The sequence below is a fragment of the Athene noctua genome, chromosome 2 (assembly GCF_965140245.1).
Source record: "Athene noctua chromosome 2, bAthNoc1.hap1.1, whole genome shotgun sequence".
NCBI classification, from domain to species: Eukaryota; Metazoa; Chordata; class Aves; order Strigiformes; family Strigidae; genus Athene; species Athene noctua.
This window is the reverse complement of record NC_134038.1, coordinates 127,336,795-127,352,288: the sequence shown is the minus strand read 5'-3', so window position 1 is coordinate 127,352,288 and position 15,494 is coordinate 127,336,795. Positions and strand designations below refer to the sequence as shown.

The following is a 15,494-nucleotide window of genomic DNA, read 5'->3' as shown; positions in this document are numbered from 1 at the left end:
TTGAAGATTACTCTGATAAAAATAAGAAGAATAAAGGCTCTTCTGTGACCGATTACAAAAGTCAGAGAAAGGGCTCATCCACGCTATTCCTAGAGGCAAATTAATGCTGTTCCCAGACTTGGCTGAGCAGTCAAGAAGTGAGAGGGGAGAAGGGACTGAATCACCCTGTCACATCAGGAGGGTAGCTAGCTAATCCTGCACTAACTGAGCTTCTGAACTACATCTGAAAGGGCAGGATGGGGTGAGCTTGTACTGTCAGATGATATTCTGTATGTGTCGTGCATTTCCATGCAGAACCTTAGTTCCCAGTACTGTGTCTGGCAGCTTTTAAAGCACTAAATTTACCTACAAACTAAAAAGAGTTTTATTGCTTAAACATTCCCTTTTATAACAGAATGCTGCCAATACCTCCCCTGCCCAACAACCCAATCATAGATGGTTCCTCAAGAAGGCTGTTTCATTTTGCATAAGCTGCTTTTTGCAGGGGGAGTGTGTAAAAAGGGAAGGGCACAAATAGATTCATTTCAGTTCAGTTGCATTTATGTTGAGTTAAAAAATCAGCTGAAGGGTGAAAAAATTCTTTGTGCAGCAAATTGGGATTTACAGGGATTAGAGTCATGTGTTTAGGATCTGGAAAAGCATTTGTTTTGTATTATTATAGCCGGTTTTATGGATTAATTAATGGAATGGTGATGTGAGGAATTGCTTTTGATTTAATACAGAAACACATCAGATGAATCTATTGGTAGTTTTGGAGTGATGGGCCAAAAGAGTCCCATTAATACACATGGATAGCTGACTTCAGCCTGCTTGAATTCAGCAGGATGGTTCAGCATGATGGGTGGGCAGATGCTAAGCAGTTTGTTAATGCAGTGCTGTGATAGAAATTTCCAGGCTGATTTACATTCTTTATAATACAGCAAAAGACATTAAGTCTGCTTGCAGTGAGATTGAGGCACTCTTCCTTCAGCATGTTTGTTTTACATAACACTTATTTCTAGTCCTCTGTCAGAAATACCTGCAACTCCTAAATGATATTTGTAAGGTATCCCCATGCACCCAGAAGTGTGATCACCCAGAAGGCACTAATAAACTGGCAACTTGAATGCACACAATAAATAAGAACTTGAACTGTGTAATGTAAGCACTAGCAGAAACACAGGAGAAAAAGATACATCTGTGGAACCTAGTTACACATTCCAACTTCACATGTTAGATTAGCAGATATGATCTGTCACATCAGAGGTTCAGAAATGCTCATTCCCAAACTTTGCAAACAGTTTTCTTTGAAATCTGAACTGCTTATGTGAATTAATTGCATTTTCCTTGCATAATGCCAACTGACGTTGCTAAAATTGGAGGAAAATTAGGATGCAGGATAGAAGAATAATAGGCATATATGGGTAGAATATACCTACCACATATAGACCTGCTAAAATTGTTACAAAAGCAATGACAAAAAATTAGCATCTGTTATCTTTTCCCAGGAATCCAATATTTTGTTGTTCAATAGTAGCCATTATTTTATATTATGTTCTGCATGCAAGGCAAAATGTATTCCACCCTGAGAAACATCAGGAGACATAGACTTCAACTTCACAAAGCACATGCTTTTTTAAAAAACTAAACTGCTTGAAACAGCATGGCCATATGCCTTCTGCATCCAAAAGAGGGACCCGGACATTTGAGGAAGTGGTCCTTCCCTCTCCCTCTAGTTTAAGTAATTCCACATTTAAATATATCAAATGAAGTGTGAATACCGGTATTGAGCACCTATCTAAAACTGTAGATGGAGATCTTTTAGTCAGAGGGGCTTAAAAGAAATTGTGGTGAAGATTAAAACAATATTTTACATTTTATTTTGATGAAAAATAACATGTTAAAGTTGAAAACATCACATAATAAATTGTCTTCTACTTGAGCAAATTTAGAAACCTCCCACAATCAATGAGGAAGGAAGATGGACTGCTGTAACATGCACAGACATTTGTCAGATATACCTGCTTGTGAGCGTGGTCATAAGAATTGATGTGGTTGTCAAATTCCTGGTGTTTGTGGTACTGCTTGTCACATAGTTCACAGTAGAAGTTAGCTTTTACATCTTCCAGAGCCTTGGCTGCAGCTTTCTCCTTCTCAGCATAGTCCTGCAAAGGCAGAAGCAAAGGGAGACACTTTGCTAGAGATCACGAGCTCATGCTTCAGCAGCTGTTTTTGTCATCCACATTAAAAACACTAGACTAACTAGCACTGTTAGATCGTTGGTTTCCAGTGCGTACACACTAAGGAGGTTTTGGTTCTAAGTTGGATTTAATAAAATAGTTGTGTTTCTTGAATAATTATTCTTAGTGCTTGTTGTAGGTACTGCAGTAAGAAAAGTAGAGAGGAGTGGAGTGCAGAGGAATACCATCAAGGTGCTGTCTAGCTCCTGGGCAGGAGAACTGAGCGGTGAAGAACACATAAACAACCAGGGTTAACCTGTTAACTGCCACAGAATTCCCAGTTTGCACCAGTCTGCTCTTTCAGGTACTATTCCTCAGAAGAAAGAAACTAGTTTTAGTCTGATAATAAGGCAGGTTTTCTTTTTTGTTCTGCTTTCTACCTTCTATGAAATATTCGGCAGGGCCAGGCAGCAGCAGGCTATGGCTGTCTGAGATTTCCCTGGAGCAGAGGCACTTCAGCATGAGCCTTTTCTATGCCACCATGTTCCTTCCCCACATCTGTATGAGGGGACCTGCCATCCAGCACACTCAAACTGAATGTAACTGTCACCTGCCCAGCACAGACCACAAACACTGACAAGAGAATTAACTCATGTCCAGGCTTGGGAAAACACAACTGAAAACAGGGAAAACACAATTAGTTCTTACATAGTCCCCATCTATGTCTCCCTAGTGACTCAGGTGGGTGCGCTGGAGAGCCAAGTACTTTGATTTCAATATACAATATTAGGTAAAAAGAGAAAACTTAAAACATAGGAGCCAAATGTTACTGAGCCCCAAATAATGCACTTAAACAAGGGTCCTGATATTCAAAATTGGCAGCAGCTTTGCCAGTCTTCTTTCTTTTACAAGTCCTTCATTATACTGTTAATATTACAACACTTTCTTGAATGTTTTACATTAGAGGTCAAAGAGTAAACTTCTGACATGGAAAAGATGAATAAAAATGTTGGTTAAAACTATTCATTTTATATTCGTATTGACAAGTTGATATTACTTGAATGTATGTAATTTATTGTTGAGTATTGCAGTAATTCATCATTTACTGTATCGTTTTACTCATCTAAAGAAAAGGGTACTTGCTGCCATCAGGCTTTCCATGCTATGCAGTCAGTTCTGTCTGCTGTCAAATTCAGAGTACACCAAACCTAGGACATGCTGCACGTCTGGGACACCCTGCTCTTAGCACATCACACTGCCCAGCATCCTTCCAGGGACCACACCAGGGTGGAGGCAAGCCTTTGGACACAGCAGATCAACATTAATGCACATTTTGAGACTTTCAGAGGGGGAAGGACTTCTTAATGAGTGTGACATGTTTTAAACCTGAGACTTGACCAAGCAGCAGGGGTGCTGGTTGTCAGTGTAACACACGGAGCTTTGGACAGCTCTGTGCTCGGAGTCCTTTTGTTCTGCCCTGGTCTTTATGCCCTCAGGTCTGTATGAGTAGGTCTTTCTCACACGGTACTTTAAAAGCTGTCATTGCTAGTGAGATTAAGTTCACCTAAACTAGACTGTCTAGAAGTTAGGTATATGGTCTAAGGCAGTATCCTAAGCTTCCTCTGTAAGAAACAGAAAAATGATAGCCACTGCCAAATGATTATTAATTCCATCTATTTCAAAAACCTATTTTAGGATGAGATGAAACTCTCCAGAGGTGTTATCTCTCTCTGTCGACCACTGCAAGGCTCTAAATTACTAACCTGGACTACATCCTTAATTCTTAGATTGCTGAACTCAGAGGTAATGAATTCTATATTGTATTTCTTTATATTCAGTTCTAAATCTCCCCATGAAACTTGCATGAACTGACCTGCTTGAAGACATTAGGTAAAAGACGAATTTTGTGCCTGGAATTTGGATTTTACATCCAGATGATGCCAATGACATGTCAGTCCCTCACACAGGGCAAACATCCAAATAAATCTCTTTCCTGCATACATATGGCTCAGGTGGGTTAGTATACTGTGGTATACTCAGATTGGACAACTGTGAAAACAGGTAGTCTGAGCTAACATTTCATCACTTGAGATGCTGCTCAACAATGGTAGTTAATACTTGATTTTATCAGGGGGATATACTTTTGCAATCAAATAGTTAAATAGCTTTCATTAGTTATTTAAATCTACAAAAGTCCATTAAAAAGTGATACTTTTCAGATTATGCTTCAGACCCATTGTTTTGATAGCATTAATTATTCACTGGGCCTTTGGTATAATTAAAATGCATAAATTAGAATGTGGATGCAATGGCATTAATTATGCAGATATGTCTTCCCTAGAAGTCAAGTGGTGAAGGTAACATATTTTTGTTGTGAACTGGTAAAAATGTAAGTTTTACATTCACTGGCAGCCATCCAAAGCATAATTTTTTTTGTAGTAGTTTTTGGTTTTTTTCCAGGTCTGAACTGTCAATTAAATGTTTACAGCCTGCTTGATCTTTGCTTCTGTTGAAGGAGAAGCCTCGTTGTTTGGTGTGAACACACCACATGACTCTCTGTGAAGCACAACTGAAACTGCTGCTCATGAGCATTCCAAACTGCCAACTTTATCTTTCTAAGCAGAAATTAATACAGTTCCCTTAACATAAAGATTTTTTAAAATAGCAACAAGGCAGCTCCCAGGTGCATCTTAAGATAATCACAACTACCTCCATTGCCTTATTGCTTAATTATGCTTGTCTACCATGGCAAAAGATATAATTTCCTGCTTGCTTATCGATCAGATGCAGGGAAATTGAATGCTACATCACATGCTTTAGAAAGGTCATGGATTTTTCTTTCTCTACAAAGGCATAAGAACTTCTAGCACTACAGTAAATTGTGCATAGTCAAATGAATTTTCACATCCAGGCTGCTCATATCATCTCCCTAGGACTATAGAGACTGGTGTCAGTTCTGGCATAATAAATGCAGTCACATGAAAGAAAAGCTGTAGAATTACATCTGTAGAAAACATGTGATCATGAATGCCTGATTACACCAATGCAGACACAGGAAAGCAGGAAAGATAGACTAATGCATTTTGAACAGGGGACCACTGATGCTAATGAATATGTGTGTCCGTCTCATAAACTTTATTCTGGATCACATGCTAGTTACTAACAACATATAGCCTGGGTAAACATGTGTATACTTATAAGAGTTCTGTCTTTGAGCCATGTAAAACAGTAAGTGCAAGCTGATGTCAGGGATGATGGAGCCATCATAGGTAAGAACTCCTAGAAACCATGGGTTAACCACCTTCTGTGTTGCTGGATGCAGATAGTACACTGTATAAGGATAAATGAGTGCAGAATATACCTGAATGCATATTTTTCCTAGAAGCCTGCAAAATGGTTCCATATTATAGATTGTAATTACATTCACATCAATTTGGCACACAGAGGCACATAACTGTAATAATTGTTTATATATTGGATTAATTTAAAAAGAATACTTCTTTTGTGCGTTAGGCTGCAAATGCTTTCACTTAGCAGCTACTTTTGCAGTATGCTTCTTATTGTGAAAATGGAATTAATGGTATCTGACATTTCATTTCCTAATATAGGGAAAATCAATGAAAAATCCCATGTAACTGAGTTTTCTAGAATGTTGCCACTGACACCTAGTCAATTAGAAATCATTTATTAAATCCAGAGTCTGTAAGAGATATTTAAGAGACTGCATGGCCATTAAAGTATGCTGATCTAGAAAAAACAATACCACATTGCCTGCCTCAGTAACTGATAGTAAATATTTCTGCTGTGGTCAAATGGACTAAGGTGAAAAGTAGGTCACTTGATACAGTAAAACTTTCAGAGGCAGTTTCCTGCAGACCCATGGATTTCTAGAAATATGGCGGAGTAAATGCATAGTGCTTGCAAATAACATGAGAAAAATATAACATCAGTAGCCCACTTTTGGTCACTTATTTCTAAATTGGAATGCAAGATTAGTGACAGAACAACTAACTCACATTAATGCAGAGCTCAGTAAGTGACAGACTGCTCCCTCTTTGGGGACATAAGCAGAGCTGTTAGAGTTTGATAACTTAAATATAATTCTGTGAACCGGATTAGATAAGAGTGCAAGTATTAAATACTGATGCAACTACTGAGGTGCCTCTTGGGGATTCTCAGACTAGAGGTTAAAGGAGTAGGACAAACATAAGCACATGAATAAGCCACAGAATTATATTTGATATCTACTAATTTTTAGTACATTTTCATTAGTGACCTACATGACAAAATGAACTGTGATTATGTATGAAATCTATGAATGATATTAATTAACAGCACAGGGCATACAAATGCTTTAGGGACCAGGATCAAGATCTAAAATTACTGTAATAAGCTTGAGATATGGTCTGAAGTCAGCAAGATAAAATTCAATAAGATGTGTGTCAAGTGCTACACTTTGGAGGGGGAAATCATTTTCACCAATACTAGATTGTGAATAGCTGAGTAAACACAAATGCAGAGGAAAAGGTGCAGGACGTTAGAGTGGAAAAGAAATTAAATGGAAGTCAACAATGAAAGTCAAGGCAAATCACATTCTGACATGTTAATAGTAGTGTTATATGTAAGATGCTGAGGGTAATGATTCCACTTGATTCAGTATTGGTGAAATGTCAGCTGTAAAATACTATTGGGTACATCTACACCAGCAAATAACTTGGCTCCTGGAATCTGGCTCTCTATCATCCCCACTCCGTGTGTGATAGTTCATTCTCAGGCTTTCATTTCAGAGTAAACTTGCTAGTTCCATTTGAGATAAAAATGAGTGCAGTTCTAGAAAAACATTGAGCTCAGGGACCACACTTTACAGGCAGCAAAGATGAGACTTCACTAGGCTCTCCATGTCATGTATAGTCTTCTAACAACCATCAAACTGCATTCCCCCAGGCATTCCCATCTCATGGCCCTCTTGAAGGCAAGAAACACTTGCATGCTGTAAAAATGCATGAAACATTCTGCAACAAAAGAACTTCCCAGCCAGTGTTTTAACATAGCCCTCACAGTTTTTCAGACAGACTGAAATAAAACAAATAAAACAATTATACCTAAGGGTACCACACAGACCTGAGGAGACTTAGGACAAGTCTTTAGGACATAAAATGTTTGCCCCTGGGATGCAGTGTGACTGACAGTTTTTTCTGCATCACTGGGCCTTAGAGACTAGGCCTGCTTGTTGGGGAAGATCAAAATGTAGATGTAGCTTCTGAAGCAGCTTTGGTTCCTGTAATTTGAGAAAGATACAGACGTACTTGGGAGAACCTTGAGCAGGACAGTAGGGATAAAAGGTTTAAAACTGAGTTACATGCTTAAATTAGGCAAAATAGATTTCAATCTGTAATTCATATTTTCATTGGATCATTCATGTGAGCACTTGTAAATAATACTTTTTGAGGGAAATCTGTAAAACTGCCTGGGCTAATACAAAACATTTCTGGGTGGTAGGGACCTGCACACGGATGGATGGAGACAGCAACAGCAGAACTTTCATTTTGAGTGCTCATTCACCATTTCTTTTTCATTCACCAGTTCTTAGGGTAACTGCACATAATTTTTAAGTTTTTATATCTTTTCTTTTGCAGCAACAGCAGAATAGATTTTAAAAGATTTTAAAACTCAGTAGGCAGGTGATAGAATGCAGGAAGTAATCAAAATACTTGTGTGCAGTATGAAATTTGAGAACCACACAACTGTCCTGATATTAGGATATGCAACTGAACATATTTCATATGAATGAAATCAGGATGGTCAAATTAATGAACTTTTCCCTGAATGGTCTCTTTTTTCCCTGAAGAAGATTCTGCTGTCTTACCAAAGGAATTTGCTAGGGAAGTTTACCTGTGGAGGTAGTATAAAAAGCAAGTAATTTTGTTCAGCTGCAATAGCCAGCAGTACCGAATGTTTTCATTTACCTCACACATGTTCTGCCATTGAAAACTCTATGCTCAGCTTCCTCTACAGTAAGGAATTAGAGTTATCTATTGCAAAGGAATTTTTTCTTCTTCTTCAAAACCAATAAATACTGTCATTCCCAGATGAATTCCAGAGGGCAGCTCCTAACTTCAGCAAATAAATACATCTTCATATTTTTCACACTCAGCCAATTACTGCAGCATTTTCAATTATATGCACTTCTATTTGCTACTAGAATGCTGAGACCTGAGAACAGCAATGCTTTTAGCAGGTCCTAAAATGCCTTTCAGATTACAAACCTGCTGGAACTAATAGGACAGATAGAGAACTTAAAGGAGCCATAAACCTATTCCTAACTTATTTACTATCAAAATCATCAGTGCTGATTGGAATCAGCCTTATAGAACATATGAATTCAAAGAAAAGCACCAGCAGGGCTATTCAGATCTTCAGCACATCTTTTATATTCTAAGACACATTGCTGCTTCTGGCAACTTTTTAAGGGACTTGTACTTTGAGATTTTCTATACACTTCTTCAGCTTTATAAATGGAGCACATAACCATTAAAAATCTTTGCTGTGGATATAGAGAGCATTTTTCAAACACCTCAATCTGATTCAATATTTTTTCCCTCATTTTCAGAAATCAGTGGAATTTAAGCAGCTGCATCTATTAGATTTTCTGAAAATGTGATCAAGAGTTGACCTGAAAAGGGAATTAGGTACCTAACAGAAAGTTATGTACAAAATTGTATGTGTTCAGTTTCATTTAAAAATAATATTTATAATAAAATGAAATCAAGAGTTTAGATCATTGTTTCTTACAAAGGGATATATTTAAAGAACTTAAAGGAAGCAATTAGCAAAATGTTATTTCTTTAACTGACATACAGTGCAGAGACAAGAGTTCTAGGATAAATAACCAGCTCAAAGAGAATATTAGAACTAGAATGAAACTAGCATAAATAGGAAAGAAAACTAATCACCAGTTTCATAAAATGAAAGGATAAAGCGGAGATCAGTCATGAGAGGTGTTCCTCAGGGGTCCGTACTGGGACCAGTACTGTTCAATATCCTCATCAATGACATAGGCAGTGGGATTGAGTGCATTCTCAGAAAGTTTGCAGATGACACCAAGCTGTGGTGCAGTCCACACACTGGTGGGAAGGGATGCCATCCAGAGGGACCTGGACAAGCTCAAGAAGTGGGCTTGTGTGAACTGCATGAAGTTCAGCAAAGCCAGGCGCAAGGTCCTGCACATGGGTCAGGGCAACTCCCAGTTGAAACAGAAGATGATGAAGGTTCTGCTCCCATGTATTAACCAACTAGTGAGATGCAGTAGAAAAAAAAAAAAACAAAAAACCACCTTGAATACACCAAATGCTGAATTTCTAAAAGAGACGGAAACACACTCAAGCGTAAAGATCCAAAGGTACATAAAGACTTCACTGTTTTTAGGCTGGAATCCAGAAGATTTCTCAGCAGCAGCAGAACAGACCTAAGAACAACCTTCACATCGATTCTATAACTGAAGTAGGGGGTGTCATTTTAAGACAGAGCATGATACATTTATGAAGGGGAATATATGATGTGGTTTGGATGACTATATCAGTAGAAAACTAAACTTGGTTTGAAGATTTAGGGAAATCTAAGGTTAGAGTAAATATGCTTAATGATATGTGATGCTGTCTGATTTTTATCTCTGAGCTTCATTGTTAATCTTTGTCCTATATTAGGGCTATGATTAGCATTTGACTTATTATTTTGGAAGTATTTTCTAGGTATGAAGTAATTAAATAACAATTTCCAAATACTAACACTGCCATTAAAAAAAAAAAAAAAAAAGTAAAAATTGTCATTCTGTAACTAGAACAACATCCCCAAAAAGATGAAGGAATGTGACTCAAGGACAACCTGAGAACACAAAGGGCATCAGAATGGTTGGACTAGATGATCTTCAAGGTCTTTTCCAACCTAGACAATTCTGTGATTCTGTGAGAACTGTCAGGGTTGCGACACAGTTGTGGAGGCTGAAACGATTTCTGGGAAAACAGTGGAAATGAATGTAGTTTTATAACTGTTAGGATTATACTCTAGGCATTTAAAAGCAAATTCTAAGATACTCATGGGTAAGACTCAAAAGATAGAAAATTATAGATCTCAGAAAGTTTCCTGATCCTCTGCAGATATGGTGACTGGTGTGACTGCTGTTAATCTAGACTCCCTACTAAGGCTTCATTGAAATTATATTTCAGTATGACTATCTTGTAGATAGAATGGAAATGTTTTTATTAAGTTAGACAGAAGAACTGTTCCTGTAATGCAGAATAAGAAAAAAAAAAAAAACAACAAACCATCATTCACTTTTTCCTTATAGTCCTGCTTCTCTGCACAAGCATGAGTCCTTCAGTGAATCTGATTATGACATTATTGTGTGTCTTCAATTTAAGGACAATTCCTTCAACTTATTCACTATTTCATACTACTTTCTCTTTCCTTCTCTCAAGTGATCATTTCTTTTACCTCTTTTCTGATGAGTGAGGTACTAACAATTAATCTGAACAGTTACTTCTCCATTTATCTCTTACCATTCTCATTTTTCCAGTCGCAGTTTCTGGAGTACAATGCATGTTCCAGCACTGCATTTAATAGATTGTGCGATGTTGTTTCTTTGTCTGACACCTCTTTTCAGATGAAACCCTCTTGACATAATTTAAGATCTCTGTATGTTTTGACCTAAAAACTTTTTCTATAGAACACAACAGAATTTAACTTATATGCAGTGTCTTTCATATTTGAAATATTAGCTAAAAGCACTTTATAATAACGATATTGATCATGCAGTAACTGTGTAGGAAAACACACCATCTGTTATGAGCACAGGAATAGTTATCACACAACTCAAGCGTGGCTGTTAGAACCTTTTTTTTTATTAAATGCCTTTTCATAAATACAGGCTAATCATATCGGATAGCTTTTTATAGTCTTTAATACCAATAACATTAAACATTTACATCCTCTCTCTTTTAATATTGTTTGACTCTTCCTTTGCAGATACCATAATATTAAAGCCAATTCATGTAGACTAATTCAATATAATAAATGATGCAATATGATGTCTAATATCAGTGGGTTTCTATTGCTCATAGCAACAGAGACTGATTGTTAATTTTTTAATGATAAAACTTTAATAAACTTTTAGTAAATCCAAATTTGACAATTTATTTTCTTATCTTATGTATATTTGCAATCTACTCCAGAAAAAAGTCTTACAGGGTAAGCATTAATCATACATTTGAACTTTATCTATACCGTCCACCTTCTCTTAAAACTTCCCCATAAAATACTGCCTTATCATTGCATCGTGTAGCATTTGATGACATGTTTTTAACCAGAAACCAAGGTATTTCTGCGCATTAGCCTTTCATGCATCTCTTTTTGCATTTTTTGTTCAACAGAAGCCCAAAACATTGATTTACCAAAGCTTTGGCTTTCCTCAGCACTTGAGGTTATCCAAGTGAAAAAGAAAGCATTCTAAATTGCTCTATAAAGTCCAGATGAAAAAAGGAAGGTTATTTACACACATATATACCCCTCTTCCTCTGTCCCTCCCCAGATGCATTCATTCTATATACTTTTTATTAACTGCAGTTTTATACATGCTACAATTCCACTAATCTGAACGAAAGCAAAAACATTCCTTTCATTCGTCTGCCAAATGAAAGCATATTTGCATTCTGACTGTCAAAAAAAAAATGCATGGGAGGGAGAGAGGGAGGAAGATCGAAGGAAGGGAGGGTAAAAGGAAGGGTAGAATGGAGAGAGGAAGGAAGGAAGGAAGGAAGGAAGGAAGGAAGGAAGGAAGGAAGGAAGGAAGGAAGGAAGGAAGGAAGGAAGGAAGGAAGGAAGGAAGGAAGGAAGGAAGGAAGGAAGGAAGGAAGGAAGGAAGGAAGGAAGGAAGGAAGGAAGGAAGGAAGGAAGGAAGGAAGGAAGGAAGGAAGGAAGGAAGGAAGGAAGGAAGGGTAGAACAGTGGAAGGAAGGAATACTTTCCTAACTTTTCTTTAGCCGAATGCTTATGACTTGAAGCCCACCCTGCAGCACACCTGGCAATTAAAGGTAATTTCATTTCTAAATACAACTGGATACTCAACTTGCAGATTCATGGCACCATTATGGCAGTTTCCGAAGTAAAAACCTCTGCAATCCCATGCTCAAAAGCCATCACACAGGAAAATGGACCAATAGTATCCCCTGCACCAGAAGGGAAACAACTACTTCTGTGTGATGACTTAGGAATATGTCCACAAGCAAAAAACAGTAGTTACTGACAAATCTAAAGGATTAACATGAATAATTGATTGTTGAGTGTAGAAACAATTATTGACTGAAGACATCAATTCAGTCTGTCCAGCACCTTCAGACTTGTAATTGAATCAACATTAACTAATCCAAAAACTCTGTGCAGTGTCTATGTTCTTGCATCACAACTTCAGTTCCAACCTTCGCCTAGGAGAGACTTTTCAAGAGGAACTGCTAGTTTTTATTCTCAGCATGAGGAGGTCTCTTCAGCAGGGAGGAGTGAATGCATTAGTGAAATGAGTGGAGACACACAAGAAGTGATGGCTCAGCAGCACTGCTGAGCACTAGTGGTGGTGAATGTGACTCAAGTGCCAAGTGGTTTTCTTTACAGTTTTCATGCTCAATGTGCATCAACTCCAGGGGCATGCAGCAGAATCTTTCCAGCCCATGGTATCTTGCTCGACTTACAGCTGATTCTGGATGACTTTGTGGCTTTGTTCACTTCCCTCCTTTCCTTCAATTTATAATCCACGGCAGAGACAGAACTTTGGTCCTACCTGCCAGTTTCTGTGTTTACCAGACACTGTAGTCAACAGTGATGTTAAGTATTCAGCTGCAAGTCTGCACTGTGTTTGATTACTTATTCATAGAAAAGAAACTTTAGTCAGAAGATATCACTGGTGCAAATTTCTGGCCTTCTTAAGAATGTAGAGAAACTCCCATGCTCAAGATTAGTTGGGACACCTTGGTGCCACTTACCAACTCCTCTTGCTCTTCTCTCACACAGTGTAAGGACATATTGCAAAAGAGTATGATGGGCTATCTAAAAATGTTTGCTTTAAAAGCTCTAGCTAGTGAAACCCAGGGTGGGCTTCACCTCTTGGTGAGGTCCCTCCCCAGATACTGGGTAAAAACAAATCAGAGATGCAGCCACCTCCATTTTCAGTCCAGGGTCTAGCAGAGTCCAGTGTGGCTGGAGTCCATAGAAGTTTTGCTACTGATTCAAATGGGAGCATAAGGTCTAGCTATAACAAGCATAATATGTGGAAAAATAAAACAAACAACAGAGAAGATAAACTTTAGATCCAGGGGGATCTCCTGAGATTATTAAATTATTAAAAGGGAGAGTGAGCATATTCTTGCAGAGACAGATTTGAAAAAAGATGTAGAAAAGGAAAAGTAAACTTTTTTATAGTCAAAGACCACATTTTTTCTGCTGTGATATTTTTGAGTAACAAACTGATACCAAATTGATAGCAAACATCTATTGTGCTCTTTAATTCACTGTATATGATTGTTGGTATTAGGAATAGTGCTGTAGAATACAACATACTATTTAAAATAAATATGGCAGTGTCTGGGGCACAAAAGATCTTAAATAGATACTTTGTTGAACAAATAAAAGATGATCCATCCTCATTTCCTGTCAAATGAATAAACTATATAACATGGAGCTAATTCTGTCACACGTCCTTGGTTGGAAATACATTACCCAGACTTAACGAGCACTTCTAGTGCTGCCGCGGAGACCTGAGGCTTCCTGAGATAACAACTCAAGTGGCTGATTACAGCTTTCTGCTGTTTCCCAAGGCCTCCTGGGGTGTCAATTAATCCCATGAATTTACGGAACATAGTGTGATGTTAGAGGTTCTTCATTTCACAAAAATGAGCTAGGCTGGTGCCTCTCAACTTGAAAGAATATTTCTGGCTTCACCATCACCTATTATAAATACAAATGGGGAGTTCTCAACTCCAAGAGTACCATCATTAAATTTCCTGCCTTACTGTGTCACATTTCTTAAGAGTGAGTCTTCTTAAAAATGGACTGAATTTGTACCCATTACGGACTCTCTGGATCCTTTATTTTTGAACTATGATTCTGCATTGAATGCTTAATGATTTTAATGATACAGAAGTGATCAGAAGTACTTTGTAACTTTGATTTTCGATAACCTGCTAGCACAACCACCTGTATTATAAAACAGTGCACAATCTTATTAGATAACAGATTTGATGGTGCATTTCCTTAATGGATATGAATACAAGCATGTCAGCTCTCTAACTCTTGATCTAATTAAAAGAGATGACTCAATGAATTAACAATGAGACATTTCCTTCCAGTATTTAAAACCTACATAGTAAACTGCCTGTTCTTGAATAAAACACAACAAACAAAAAAACCTGCTAATAATCTCACTGGCTTGCCACTGGCTTCACTAGAATATTTGGTTACATAACTGTATGTATGAAAGGATAAGCAATTGAACAGTAATTCTCATCTGGATGATGCTCCTAGTCATATGGTTTAGTTCTAGGTAGTCCTGTGATGGGTCCCTTCCAACTTGAGAACGAAAAGTTTAACGAAGAGTTAATGTGGACGGGCAGGGAAAAAAAAAAAAAAAAAAGCTTTGCATAGCAAGTATATTAATAAATTTAGGCAAGCTATTTTATATGGTGTTCTTCTGTTAATTTCTTCCCTTCTGCACAAACTTTCCACTGCCTCAGTCTCTAAACCTCATTATTTTGTATACATCCCATCGACACTTCACTGCTTACATTTTGGTTTAAAGCAACTTATTTGGTACATTTCCATCACTGGTGATTTTGGTCTAACTTTCATCCTTGAGCAGCTTTCCATTACACTGTCAATATGCTGTCAGGAAAATCCATCAGAAAATTGGCCATTATGAGATTTGACATGTTAATGTGAAGCTGGATTCTTCTGAGTTGGCTCACACTAATATCAAGAGCTGTCTGACAGGACGTGCACTCTTAGCAGTGCAAGGATTTACAATCATTCCCCCTGCCACATGTGAGGAACAACACAAGTGAACTGTAGAAATGTCCAGGGAATAATATTTTTGTCAGGTTTTATTGTCTGTATTTAGATATTCTCCTTCCTTTTTAATACAAGTACCATGTTGTATGAAATTACTAAAGCACAAGTTCTGACTCAATTCATTAGGGCTATGACTAGACCATTTGGGAAGGAAGTCTGCAGCGATTTAAAAACAATCAGGCCTTCTTTTGCATCATGACAGGGGTGACCAGGTGAGAGTCAAATTTCA

General features: G+C 37.7%; 1 protein-coding gene across 1 annotated transcript in view; it reads right to left on the bottom strand.

The window, feature by feature from the left end:
- The window catches only part of ZNF804B (zinc finger protein 804B), a 70,532-nt gene that overhangs the window by 31,435 nt on the left and 23,603 nt on the right, over positions 1–15,494 (bottom strand). The window contains exon 2 of the mRNA XM_074900239.1: positions 2,001–2,144. Within this exon, the coding sequence (XP_074756340.1) occupies positions 2,001–2,144 (144 nt within the window). The remainder of the gene's footprint in view (positions 1–2,000; positions 2,145–15,494) is intronic.